Below are 14,662 nucleotides of genomic sequence, written 5' to 3'. Positions count from 1 at the left end.
AGGGATACGGCAGTCAGGCCTGGAAACAGCTGAGGCAGTTTATGATCTCAAATTTCCTTTATTTCTTATCTATTTTTAAGAGAGAGGGGTGATATGGAGTCGGTCCCGGAAATGGCTGAAGCAGTTTATGATATCAAAGTTTCTTTATTTTTTATCTATTTTTAAGAGAGATGGGATGATATGGAATCAGTTCCGGAAGTGGTTGTAGAACTTTACGATCTTATATTTACTTTATTTCATACATTTTTTGTTTTTGAAGACGGGAGGGGGAGGGAAAACTGACATATGGAATACGGACTATGCTGAAATAACATTTAGAAAGCCATTCTTAATATGGGGATATATTTTAACTATTCTGTACTTTCACCTAACAATTTAATAAATAAGACTGACTTATGAAATACGGACTGCTGAAATAATGTTATAATTTAGAGAGCCATTCTTAATATAGGGAGAGGAGGGTATTTTTGTAAACTATTCTGTACTTTCACCTAACAATCTATTAAATAAGAAGTTGACATACAGAATACGCACTGTGCTGAAATAATATTTATTTGGAAAATCTGCTGAGTCCTATTCGAGAAATTATATAATTTTGCTTAAAATTATAGTTGCGGTGGTGGTTGTGGTGAGAAAAGAAACACAGTAATGACAAATTTTCAGTTGAAGCAAGCGTTACCTAACCAAGACTATGTATTTATGTATTTAGTTGGAAATTCTAATAATTCATCTTCTAACAGTGAATTCATTTTTCTTAAAATTATGATGGCCTTGGTGGGAAGAGAAATTAGTTCATATATGTTGTACAATACGTGCCGAGAGTACGGTAAATTGTTTGATATATATTTATATTACCCGTCAGGGGGTAAAAAAATTATTTAATGTGTTGTACATTATCCGTCCTAGGAATTGTAAAATTATTTAGTATTTGTGCTGTTAATCACATATCCTAGGGAAGTTAAAACTATTTCATACATAATTTGTAATTCACGTCCTAGGTTAGGTAAGATTCTTTTGCCCGAGATAGCAAATGATATATAGACATAAAAAATTACTCTCTCCTAAGAATAACAGATATGTCGAACTTCATCTTTCTCATTGTTTTATACGGTCCTGAGCAATGCTGGGTGGGCCTGCTAGTAGTAAATATAATAATAATAGTTGTGAGTGTGAGAGAAAAAGAAAAGAAAAAAATTCGACACGGGTCATAAATTTTCGTCTGATAGGTATCATTTTAAAGTTCCAACCTTCGCCTGACAAATATCGAAAAATTGGCCAAAAACATAATTCCTTCACCCTAAAATCATCAGTTTTGTACAAGGAGGGGCGCCAAAAAAAATCGTTCCTTCATTTTCTCTGCTCCTGCTACTACGACAATGACGTCATGTTTGACCTAGAAAACGTTGACGTTAGTTTAAAACCACCTGCAAGTGTTTTTAAAGGTTTAATTTTATCCGTTTTCGGTTGTATGTCTCTTTGACGTAGGGGTAACGTGTCGGGCATTTTTTTTTTTTTCCCGCCTTAACCTCGATGTTTCGGGTTCGAGCTTGTCTTTCTACCTAAACTTTTTATTCTCTTTTACACTTTTTTTTTTTTTTTTTTTTTTTGCTGGGCTTCTCGGGCGGTGGTGGGGTGGGTGGGGATGTTTACTATGCCTTAGAACTGTTTATATACCCCCTAGATAATATCTAAGCCTGTCGTGTCTAGATTTATTTACATTGAGTTTTACACAATTCTTGCTATTTCGGGCCCCTTTAGTGTTGATTTGGCTTTTTCATATAAAAGTGAAACTGATGTGAAAAAACTAAGGAGCAGTTCTCGGCCTACGGGCCAGGAACATCCAGAAAGCAATGGACGTTTGGGCAATGTCGGTGAAAACCGTCATATCAGACAATTGCTTTCATTTGGACTCTCCTCTAATAACGGGAGAGCTGGTTTTCCCTAACGTGTTGGGGAAACATAATCGAAGTTGGGTAAAAAACAAACCCAAAAGTTAAAATTAAGTGCGAAATTTAATTTCCTTTGACCTAATTAAATTCGCCTACACCTGCCATTTATAAACGTTAAATTGAAATTGTTTTCAGTTACTTTATTTTTGTGGGCGAGCAGTAAGTTATCAAGTTTTTCGCCTCAACATTCCGGGTTTGATCCTACCCACATACCAAAACTTATTAAATTTTTTTTCCGTTTTTTTAAACAAGTTTTTCTTTATTTTACTTTTTCTTCGTTTTACATCATGTTTGCGGTTCTTTTTTGTTTTTCCGATTTTGTAAAAGAAGTTTAACATAGGGTTTAGATCTACTCCCCTCCCCCCAACACACACACACACACACACACACCTACAAAAAACATTTTTTTTTGAGCCTACCTTCCTACTAAAACTTTTCTTTTTTGATCTACCCCCCCTCCAACACACATCTACAAACACCTGGGCACTGCCGGGTACCTCCACTAGTCTATCTCATTTATATATATATATATATATATATATATATATAAAGCGAAAATGTATGTATGTTTGTGTGTCTGCAAAATACTTTCGACAGACACAACAAAAATTCACAAACTTGGTATCATATGAAAGCCCCACCTTCCGGACGACAAATATTGAAAAATTGGCCAAAAGTGACCATCAGAAGTAGTCATGTCACGTGATCTTAGCGTCAGCAACCTCTAATGGCGGTCTGAATTTACAATCTAAAAATGTTGTTATCGGTAAAAAAAAATTAATTAAAGCTTAACTATGAACTTCTATGCTATGGCAACGTTACCAAAGTTATTACCACATTCAAAATAGGTAGATACGATAGTTAAATGAAAAATAAAGCCAAGCCAAACATGTGAAGTAAAAAAAAAATACGCTTACAAAAAATATTAACGATTGAAGTTTTAAAAAAAAAATAAAAAATAAAAACAGCCAGACGCCATTTTCCAGTCTTTAGAGTAAGGCAGACGAAGTGAGAGAGAGAGAGATGTCTAGACAGAACGTTAACTTTTTACAACGCATGCGTCAGATGACGTGACCTGATTTACTTTAAATAGTTGATAAACAGAACAAACTTTATATACGCCGCTTTAGCGCAGGTAGTTAAGGCTTTGGTTCATTATCTAAACGTTTTGGGTTCGAATCGTGGTGTGAGATGTCTTTTTTTTCTTTTTTTTTTTTGATTTTTAAAATTTAAATATTGAACCCTGTATTATTTAAGCCATTTTTCACGTAACGTTCATTCGTTTTTCTGTTTTAATCGTTCGTTTGCCTTACGTTATTTTTCCCCCCCCCCCCCGCTTAATTAAAACGTTGTTTTCTTTTCTTACTTCGCTTATAACAATGCTTACATCATCATCGTAACGCTCGACGACTTTCAAACATCTTTCACTTCTGGCTGGCCGATTTTATTTTCAAACTTCGCCTCGGGTTCGGCTTCGGCTTCGATCCTTTCCCCCCCCCCCTCCCCGGTTTCTTTTTTATTTAACATCACACACCTCTACAAACACCCAGGCAATGCTGGTTACCCCTCGCTAGTATATATATAAAAGCAAGTGTGTGAGTATGTATGTATGTTCGCTTTTTGTGTGTGTCCGAGAAAGGCTTTTTTTTTTTTTTTCCGAGAAGCGATCGGTCGATTCACTTAAAACTTTTTATATCACGTCTAAATCATAATATCTAAGAGTTAACAATGGGGGTTGCCTATCTATTTAATTTGCTCAACTTTGAAAAGATAAATATTCAATATTTTTCAATTACCGCATGTGCGTTAAGCTTTTTTGTATAATAAAAGGAAAACTAATTCTGGCAGCATTTTTCCAGTCGCGATTGCTGGAAACGTCCGAAAGCAATTAGCTTTGATCAATGTGGAGTATCCGTATCAGTTCTACGCATGCATCAGACGACGTCATGACCTGATTTAATTTAAATATTTGAAGAACTGACTAAATTTCATGTACGTCGTGTTCGCTTAGTTGGTTAGAGCGTTGGTTCATTATCTAAACGTTTTGGGTTCGAATCGTGGTGTAAGATTTTTTTTTTTTTTTTTTTTTTTTTTTTTGTAAATTTTAATATTGAAGCAGTGTTATTTAAGCCAGTTTTCACGTAACATTCGTTTTTCTGTTTTTTTTTTTTTTTGTTTTTTTTTACTTCGCTTATTCTTAGGTTTTCATTAACACCCCCACCCCGACCGACCACACACACACCCAAAAACACCCGGGTACCCACCGATTTTTAAAAAAAATTTTAATATCGAAACAGGCTTATTTAAGTCATTTTTCACGTGTTTTTCTTTTTTTTTGGTTTTTAGTTTTAACGTTCGTTTTTCTGTTTTCTTTTTTGTTTTTGTTTTTCGATTTTTACATTTAACATCGTTTGTTTGCCTTACGTTAATTTTTTTGTGTTTTTTTTTTTTTTTCGATGTTTTGATTACCCCCCCCCTTAAGTTTTAAGGTTGTTTTTTTTTTTTACTTTGCTTATAACAAACAAACCTGGTCATTGACCTCATTTGCTGAATAGCTATTGCTTACGTCATCGTCGTCGTAACGCTCGCACAAAATCTTAATCTACAACTTCCGTGCGAGCACCTGTCAATTTTGTTCTTACTTAAAGAAATTCAAACATCTTTCAGTAATTCATTCTGGCTGGCCGAACGGTTCGTGTTTTTTCACATTTTATTTTCAAACTTCACCTCCGGGCGTCGGGTTTGATCCTATCAACTTACCCCCCCCCCCCGCCCGGTTTCTTTTTAATTTAAAAGCACACACACCTCGAAACACCCGGGCAATGCTGGGTACCCCCGCTAGTATATATATAAAAGTGAAAATGTATGTGTGTTTGCATGTCTCGCAAGAACTTTTGACATGGGTCACGGATTTTCGCCAGATAGATATCATTTTAAAGTTCCAACCTTCGCCCGACAAATATCGAAAAATTGGCCAAAAACATTAATTCCTTCACCCTAAAATCATCAGTTTTCTACAGGGAGGATGTAGCAAAAACCGTCCTCTCATGACAAGTTCGCTTCTACGCATGCGCAAATAGCGTTGGAACATGATTTAGTTTAAATGTTAAAAACTGATTCAATTTCATCAATGTTGTCTTAGCTCAGTTGCTTAGAGGGCGGCGTCATTATATAAAGGTTGTAAGTTCGAATTGTGGTGTGAGGTATCTTTTCTTTTTCTTCTTTCGATTTTTTTTTTAATTTTAATATTGAAACAGGGTTATTTAAGCCATTTTCATGTTTTCTTTTGGTTTTTATTTTTCAGATTTTTTAAAGAAGTTTTAACGTTCGTTTTTCTGTTTTCTTCTTCCATCACATTTGCGTTTTGTTTTGTTTTTTGTTCCTTATATCAGACAATTGCTATTCAAATTGGACAAGGGGAGCTGGTTCCCCCTCAAGATTTTAGGAAAATAAAAAAAAAAAAAAAAAAAGTCGAAGTTGACCTCATTAAGACATTAAAACGTGCACCTGCAAATTCTAAGTAATTAAATAAATTCAAACGTGTTTCCGTTAGTATGTTGCGGTGGCTCAATGGTTAACGTAGCATGTTTCTTTTTTTTCTTCACACTTTAATTTCCAACTTTGCCTCAAGGGTTCAGGTTCGATCCTCATACTCACCTACCAAAACTTTTTTTTATCCCCCCCCCGAGTTTTGATTTACCTCCAAACACCTGGGCAAAGCCGGGTACCCCCCCCCCCCTCGCTATTCTATAAATATGAAAGCGAAAATGTGTGTATGTATATGTTTGTATGTCTGCTAAAAAATTTCGACAGACAGAACAAAAATTCACAAATTTGGTCTCATGTGAAAGCCTCATCCTTCGTCTGACAAATATCGAAAAATTGGCCAAAAACGTTAATTTTTTTCGCCCTGAAATCAGCACTTTTCTACAGGGGTGGGGGGATCATACGACGTCGTAACCTAATTTAGTTTAAAGATTTACAAAAATTGACCTAATTTCGTGTACGTTGTCTTAGGTCATTATCTAAAGGTTTTGGGTTGGAATCGTGGTGTGAGATGTCTTTTTTTTTTTTTTTTTTTTTTTTTTTTTTTTTTCTTTTTTTTTCGATTTTTAAAATTTTAATATTGAAGCAGGGTTATTTAAGCCATTTGTAACGTTCGTTTTTTTTTTTTTTTTTTTTTTTTCCAAGAAAAAAAAAAATTGTTTGTCATTACAATATAAAAACTTTTTTAGTTATTTTTTTTATTGGAACTTTTCTTGCAAAAAGAAAAACTTCTTGGGTACTTTCCATGAAGAAAAAAAAAACCCCGAACAAACTTAATTTTCATTCATAGTTACCATGTTTTTGTATTAAAAAAATATGAGCAAAATTTTCTCTTTAGAATTGTCAATCTGCGGATTGCAATACCGTGGGTCCATTTCCCGGCTGACTAAAAAACATGGCCGTCTTCAAATATTGAGGCCGTCCTCTTAGATAATCTAGCCCTACCCAAGTTTAATTATGACTGATCCTGTCTCGCCATCCACCCATCTAAAAAAAAAAAAAAAAAAAAAAAAAAAATTGAAAACATTCAATATGCTTTTCTTGAAAACAAAAATATTTCTTTCATATAATTAAACTTATGGCAAGTCTTTTTGAGTTCAAGTTTTGTTTGCAGTGTTTTAAATTTATCATCTGGCAATGTTGGCATCTGCTTTTTACAGCTGTTTACCGTAAACTATCGGTAGATGCCAATGCTGCCTTGGATCATTAACTAATTTTTAAAACTCTAAACTTCTTTATTTTCAGATGTGTTTGTAAAATAAAGAAAACAAAATGGCTACCCCATTTCCTTGGTTATTCATCGCATGTCAGCTGTTTGTTCTTGCGATCACAGCCCCCGTGTTCTTCAAACGATTTGACAATCCTCTTGAGAATGGAGTCATAAGAATGGAACAAGACATAAACAGTTTTGCAGATGAAGAACTCCAAACATTCTCTTATAGTCTCAAATGGAACCTTCATTGTTCGGTCTGCCATTATACAGTCAGCGCCACTAGAAAATTTTCTTCGGGTCACAAGTCACAGGCATTTATTATGAAGTTCATTTATAAAATTTGCCGGACTTTCCATATTGAAGACGAAAAAGTCTGCAAAGGAGTTGTCAAAGAATTCCAAGTAAGTAATGTATCCTTATGTTTCTGAATTTTTGAGATGAGGATTGATAATTTGGAATCTGCTGTTCTCATCCTGAGTGTTATTTTCACAATGTTTCGGCCAATATAACCTTCGCAGAGACTTATGGCGTAACAAGTACTAGGTAAAATTTAGTTCCAAGTGAATCTCTTCTGGAAGTTGAAGGTTCAATCCTCAGGGTGAGCATTACTAGCAATACAGTTGTAAATTACTTAAGACTGGCAGAATGAGAATATGTTAGCCCCCTGTGGATTAGATTAAGGACTTTGCTTGAAATTCTGTTCAGATTCCTGAGTTTGGCAAGATACACCTGAAGAGGGTCAGAGATAATATTAACCAAAACATTGAGAAAATAACATTCAAGCTGAGAACAGTACACAGAACAATACTAATGTTACCTGGAGATGTTTTTTCTCACAAAAAATAGTTTCTAAGCCTAAAAATTCAAATGATGTAGGGGAAGATGATTGTGGCAAGGGACTGCTGACGTAGATGTTCAAATCCAATCAATTCTGTAGCACCACTTTCTTTAATGAACGCTGACAACCTTCTCATTGGTACTTCTTGTAAGTACCTAAAAGAATCGCTGAAACCAATGCCTTCAACAGAATCAAGCCAATCAAAAAAATATTCACACCATGTTGATTCATAGGAATTTAGGTTTTTTTTGTTTTTTTTACATAGACCCATCTTATCTGTACTGCATGATAGGCCTAACAGATACTGTTGCAAACTTCGAAATTGCATTATGACAAGCTGAAATCCAATCGGGTATATTGTGATAATATTATTGGGGGGGGGGGAATACCTCTTCCTCTTGCACCTGCAATGGGTAAAAATAACTTGTATTAAATTAATTGTATTTTATAGCTGATATAATGATTGTATTTTAATTGTATTTTATAGCTGATATAGTGATTGTATTTTAATTGTATTTTATAGCTGATATAGTGATTGTATTTTAATTGTATTTTATAGCTGATATAGTGATTGTATTTTAATTGTATTTTATAGCTGATATAGTGATTGTATTTTAATTGTATTTTATTGCTGATATAGTGATTGTATTTTAATTGTATTTTATAGCTGATATAGTGGTTTGAAATTAGATCACCCAAAAAGGATTGATTTGTAATTAAATAAACAAACCAAACTTGTACGACTTAAGGTTCAGTTGTAGAATAGTAATCTGTTGGAAAATCTCACCTGTTTCGTTTGATTTTTCATGCATATCTTTGATTCTTATACTTTTTCTAGTAGAAACTGAAACACAAATGCCTTTGTGGTCATACAAGAGTTATTATGCAGTCCTTTACATTATTGTTGTATTTCACAAAATCTTTTTTTTGTTTTTTTTTTTTACATAACATTTGTGAAGATATATGCGCATATTACATGGATTTTTACGAAAATCCTAAAACTAATAAAAAACAACTTTATAGCTAGATATTTAGAGATTTAAAAAGAATCAGTAATTGTATTGGAATTGGAAAAATATTGAAATCGTCTCATAACTACTAATCATATGCAAATATCATTGACTTCTGCTATACTTTCAAACTCTGTTTCAGCAAATACCAGCTTGTTTAAAATTGTTTAAAACAAAATTTTGAATTGCTAGTACTAATGATAAAATGATAAATATTTATGTATTTGAAACCACCATTAAAACTAGAATCTATAGATCACCACCCAAAAGTGTGTGTGTGTGTGTGTTTTTTTTTTTTTTTTTTTTTTTTTTTTTAGATACTAGCATTTCAGCTTGGCGTTGCCCGGGTGTTTGGAGGTGTGTTCAGCAAAAAATAAAAAAATAAAGTGGTAGTAGGAAGGCAGGCTCGAATCCATACTGCAAAGAAGCTCAAATCCATACTGCAAAGGAGGAAAAGAACGGGGAACAAAAATGTGACGTCTTTGCTGTTACGACGACCACCACCAAACCGGAAGTGACGTAGGTTTTAATTAAGGCTAGACAATCGAAAGGAAAGGATGACTTTCAAAAATATCGGTGAAAAAAGCGACCCCCCCCCTGTAGAAAAGTGTGCAGTTGAAGGTGAAGATATTAATGTTTTTAGCTAATTTTTCGATATTTGTCGCATGAAAGGTCGAACTTCAAAATGATACTGATCTTGGTAAAATCTGTCGAAAGTTTTAGGCAGACATGCAAACATACATACATACATGCATTTATATATTGGTAACTAAAGATTTTCGACCCAAACCAATTAAAAAGCTTGCACTATCTCTGAATATGTAAAATTTCAAATGTTTAGACCATAAATTGTCTGAGTAATTTGGAAGAGACCGGAGAGGTCAAATTTAAAAAAAATTTGACCCCTATTATGACCCCTTAACATTTTTGTTTCGGGCTCAAATTAAGTTATTAAGTTAGATCCATGTCAAGGAACCTATATCTAAAATTTCAAGTGTTTAGACCCAAAACTCTGAGGAGTTAGTAAAGTTCTCAAAAGTCAAATCATTGAACTTTGACCCCTTAACAGCCAAATTTCTGGCCGAAAATTGATCAAATAGATTTTCCCAAATCTCAGTACCATGTATATCAAATTTCGAGTCTGTAGACTAAAAATTGACATTTATTGCGTAGGGAAATGTACACAGATGCAGACAGACAGACAAACACACACACACTTTCACTTTTATAGATATAGATAGATATGCACATGTTACATGGATTTTTATGGTAACCTAAAAAGTAATATAAAACAACTCCATAGCTAAATATTTAGAGATTTAAATAATCTGTAATTGTATCAGAGTTGGAAATTTTGAATAGAATTGGTAATTGTATTGGAATCGGGACAAATATTGGGATCCTCCCATCTCTACTACTGATGTGTATTAGTTTTCACTTCATTGCTTTAAAATGACTGACAAAATATCTTTAAAATTTCTTTCCGTTTCATAAATAATGAATCTTTTTTTTCTCTTTTCTTTTTTCACCATTTTAAAAAAAAATAAATATTTGAATTTTATTTTTTATTTGCAGTCAGAATTTTTTTATGTCATCAAAAATGTAACCTTGACCCCAGAAGAAGTTTGTGGTATTATTATTGGTCCTCAGTGTACTTCCAAAAAAGATCCATACGACAAATGGAATGTGACTTTTCCGAAAACCCCCAAACCTCCTGTCACTCCAATAAAACCACCAAAGGTAAGAAGTGGCTATCTACTTGTCACAACTGGTGCTATTTTATACATTCAACAATTTTTATCCTTTTTGGAACTTGAACCTGAAATGTAACACTTGACAGTGTGGCACAACAGGGACCAATTCTTTGATCCCAGCAAATTATTCAGATGGGGGCTTGGCATGTAGGCAGCTGGAGTTTCATTGTGTAAAGCATACAAATCATACACAAATTTCTTTTTGTTGTCATCTCCTTTGGTTATAAAAATTATGAAAAAGAACAGCACAGAATCAAATTTAGTTTCATAATGCTTTCAGGAGTTCTACTTTTTAGAACATTTGTTATTAATTTCAACATGTGGTATAGTGTGTGTGCCCCCCCCCCCCAACTTTGAGGATTCTGTGCATTATAATGGCTACTATGATGAGTTGTAGGAAACGATGTCGGAACCAGAAAAGAGGGTGAGTTTATTTCCACTTCATCCTCTCTCTCCTCTCTTTTTTTTTTTTTTTTTTTTTTTTTTTTTTTTTTTTTTTTTTGCAGGATTTTGAGAGGGAGATGTGCTTAGATAGTTGAAAGGCACGCTCCTTTCCAAACTCTATCCGAAGAGGAATTTGGAGTATTTTAACAACCACAATTCACTTCTTTCTGTTTCTAGAGATATAGAAAACTTGTGAACTGTAAAAGATTTTTATTAATTTTTTTTTTTAATTTTTTTTTTTTTTTTTTTTTTTTTTTTTTTACTAGCCAGCATATGCGTCTTGAGTCAATGCATGTGTGTAGTTCTATAGTGGAACAGTTTTTACAGGGGCTTAGATGTGATACTGGGATGACTGTAACTAAATAGAGATGGTTGAAGATTGCAGCAAAACCCAAGTTCTGGACGGGTCCTCATCATCCTCGTTATAATCAAACGAGTTGTCAAAGCATGAAGTCAACTTGCGCTTAGCTGGGCATCTTATGCAGCACAAATTCTATGAAATAATTCATTTAATAGTTCAAAAAGATTTCCTCTTAATTTCTTTTCTTTCCTAAAATTTTTTACACTATTTATGCATTTCTTAATCTGACAAGTTGTCTCTAAAATATTCCATTTTAGTTTTGACAAATTTCCAGTAGTTGGTGGGATGATGAATCTGAAGTTGAAAAATCAGAACTTTTTGAAAATGGAAAAAAATTGGTACCTATTTTCCAATGCTCAAAACTATTCTATTAATTGTTTTTATTTCTTTGTTTTAGTTTAAAACTTAATTTTCCACTGTTCGTGTTAATGATGAAATGATAAATATCTATTGATTTTAAACTATGAGTGAAACTAAAATCAAGTCGCATCCAAAAGCGATAAGCATATTTTTACATTTGTGAAAATATATACACCTTTTTACATGGATTTTTGTGGTATCCCCCCCCCCCCCAAAAAAAACCCCAACTATATTTACTAATTTAAAAAGAATCTGAATTCATAATTGTATCATAATCAGGAATTTAGAACAGAATCGATAATTGCATTGAAATTGTTCCATCACTAATTTTCAGATCAAGAAAAATCTTAATGTTCATCAGTTTGAGATCTATGCATGTATGTATGTATGTAATATGAATAAAATTATATAAACATTAGAAACTGTCTATGCAGATGAACAAATGTTGTGATGTGTTAATGTTGAAATGCTGGCCACCACTAGCCGCCATATACTTGGTAGATGCATCATGGATCTGGACACAAAAATGTAATGTAACATATTTTGTAGATACTTATTTATGATGATACAACATGATACAATACTTGAGCTGGCGTGTTGTCCCATTTGTAACCAGAGTTCCTAGAGAAAAAGTGGAGACCATAGTTTGCAATTTATTTTATTTTTTGGAAAGCATTTATTTTTTGCTTTATTTTTTGCTTTATTTTTAAAGCATATATATATATATATATATATGTTAAAAGTATTCAAGAGAGAAAACTCGTGGATTAAACAAGGTTATTAAGAGTGCTCAATAAAAAAGAGCAAGATATATTTTTATTGATATAGACAAATTTACATGATCGCAACACTGAACTTGCTAAGTTTGCAGAGGTGGTCAAGACCACCTGTCCTTGTCAAGTGACTTAAAAAAAATTTGTTTTCTACTGGAGAAGTCTAGCTTTTAAATGCAAGATGAGAAAAGTGTTTGTTCAAAAAGTAAAACATGTCAAAATTTAGAGGGAGAGGGCTTATGTGACACCTAAACTCTAGACATTGAAAGTGAAGACGGGGAAAAAATGGGAAGAACAAAATCCAGTGTAATTGAGATTGTCAATGTAAGTGGAAAGGAAGAGTTAATTACAAAATCATAAGACGGAGAAGGAGGATGAACATAAATGAACTATTTATAAAGGGGGAAGGGGAGGTGTCAAAACAAGAAATTTGTCCTGAAAAAATAATCAAGCAAAAAATACTTGTTAATAAGAGAAGGGGATCATGAGAATCAGACTGAGTATATGGATAGCATAATCTAATACAGTGCATGCATATACATACATGCTTACATCTAGATATACACACACACATACATATATATATATATATATATATATATATGTATCTTATCATTGCCTTTACTCTGGAGTTTAGACCATTTAAGTTCATTATTAAAGGGAGGTAATTTAGTAAGTTATCAAAAAGGGAGATAATTCTAAAATATGCTTGCCTTAATTTTTCCTTTTTAATGATAATTGTTAAAACTATCAAGGTATATTGAATAATATAAAGTGCAAGTTGTAATGAATTTAAAGTAAAGTAAGTTTTTAGAATTATCATATGTAATTTATTTTTATAGAAATATTTGTGGGGCTATTATATAATGGCAAATCATTATCTTAGCAAATATTCTTTGGAGCATTTTAATTATTACATGAAATATAAAGAATGAAGGCAATTAAACCGGAAAATCAAGAACACTCAAAATACTTTTATTTAATAAAATAAATACGTATTAGATACGTTTGAAACTAAAACAAAACATTACAAAATAAATGGATAATATGTATTTATTTTATTCAAACTCAACCAGCGCTTCTATCAAGCAATACAAAACATAATGTGAATTCCGCATGGCCAACACACCGGTACAACATTTGAAAAGACTATCGTAAAAACAACAAATAGACTTCTACTGATTCTATGCTTCACAACAACATGGCAAAAAAAAAAAAATGAAGTGTATCTTCAAAATATATTTATAAATGTCAAACAAAATAAATGTTTATTTTGTAATAATGCGTTGTTTTGGCTTCAAACGTATCTAATACATATTTATTTTATTCAAACTCCACCAGCGCTTCTATCAAGGAACACAAACACTACTTGTATTTAATCTATATAAATAAAACGTGTGTGTGTGTGTGTGTGTGTGTGTGTGTGTGTGTGTGAGAGAGTGTGTGAGAGAGAGAGAGAGAGAGAGAAAATATTTAACCAATAAACTCTTAAATTACTGGTCACATAACACTGAAATTAACAGAAAATAGTAATCATACACCAAGGATCATTTAAAGTGAATAAAATATTTGTTTGTATGGATGAATAATGTTAGCCCGTTGAAATGCAAAATGTTTCTATTACTTTTGCACATGTGCAAATTCATTCATAACTTGAAGTGGTTTAATTTTAAGTCTTTATGCGTCTGTCATTAGATCAAACAGTAGGGAATGCAGCTGGAGCACCTAAATGTTTGTCTTTTTTTTTTTTTTTTTTTTTTTTTTTTAAACTTTTGAAATCGGTACTGTGTGTGTGTGTATATATATATATATATATATCTCATAATGTAAGCAAACAATAAGGTAATTGCAACTTCTCCCAATTTCCAGATTTTATAATCATGCCCAAATGCATTTTATTTCCTTTTAGTGTATTGGTAGTTATTATTTCTTCTGATGAGTTAAGAGCAAAATAGATTCATTGCTTGAAATAATAATTAAGTGAATGATTTTGTGCTACAAAAGATACTGTCAAGAATTGTAAATGTCAACTAAATTAAAGGAATAAATTATAAGATGATCAACATCATGAAATTTGGAATATAAATGTCATTTATTCATTTATATATATATATATATATATATATATATATATATGTGTATGTCAATAGAGAATTTGCTCTGTAAAAATAAATACAAAATCTGCCTAAATTAAAATGCATTTAAGTGTATTTTACAACCAGACAATATCGGAGGAATTCTGGACAACAACCTTGAAATATATATATATATATATATATATATATATATATATATATATATATATTAGTCCAATGTTTTCAAAACAAAGATGGCAACCTAAATAAATACGCAATGCGAATTCTTCCATATGCTTCATTTCCAACATTATATTGTCATGCTTATTTCTTGCTAAG

The 14,662-nt window shown here is 32.5% G+C and overlaps 1 protein-coding gene across 1 annotated transcript in view; it reads left to right on the top strand.

Annotated features, from left to right (window-relative positions):
- LOC145293930 (sphingomyelin phosphodiesterase-like) overlaps positions 1-14,662 on the top strand; it is a 110,494-nt gene that overhangs the window by 41,011 nt on the left and 54,821 nt on the right. Inside the window, exons 2-3 of the mRNA XM_080140756.1 lie at positions 6,741-7,109; positions 10,132-10,296. Coding sequence (XP_079996882.1) covers positions 6,768-7,109; positions 10,132-10,296 — 507 coding nt within the window. The 5' untranslated portion in view covers positions 6,741-6,767. The remainder of the gene's footprint in view (positions 1-6,740; positions 7,110-10,131; positions 10,297-14,662) is intronic.

Source organism: Euprymna scolopes, chromosome 15 (assembly GCF_053919585.1).
Source record: "Euprymna scolopes isolate OS-2025 chromosome 15, ASM5391958v1, whole genome shotgun sequence".
Lineage (NCBI taxonomy): Eukaryota > Metazoa > Mollusca > Cephalopoda > Sepiida > Sepiolidae > Euprymna > Euprymna scolopes.
Note: the sequence above shows the minus strand (reverse complement) of the source record. Positions and strands in the feature narration are given on the sequence as shown.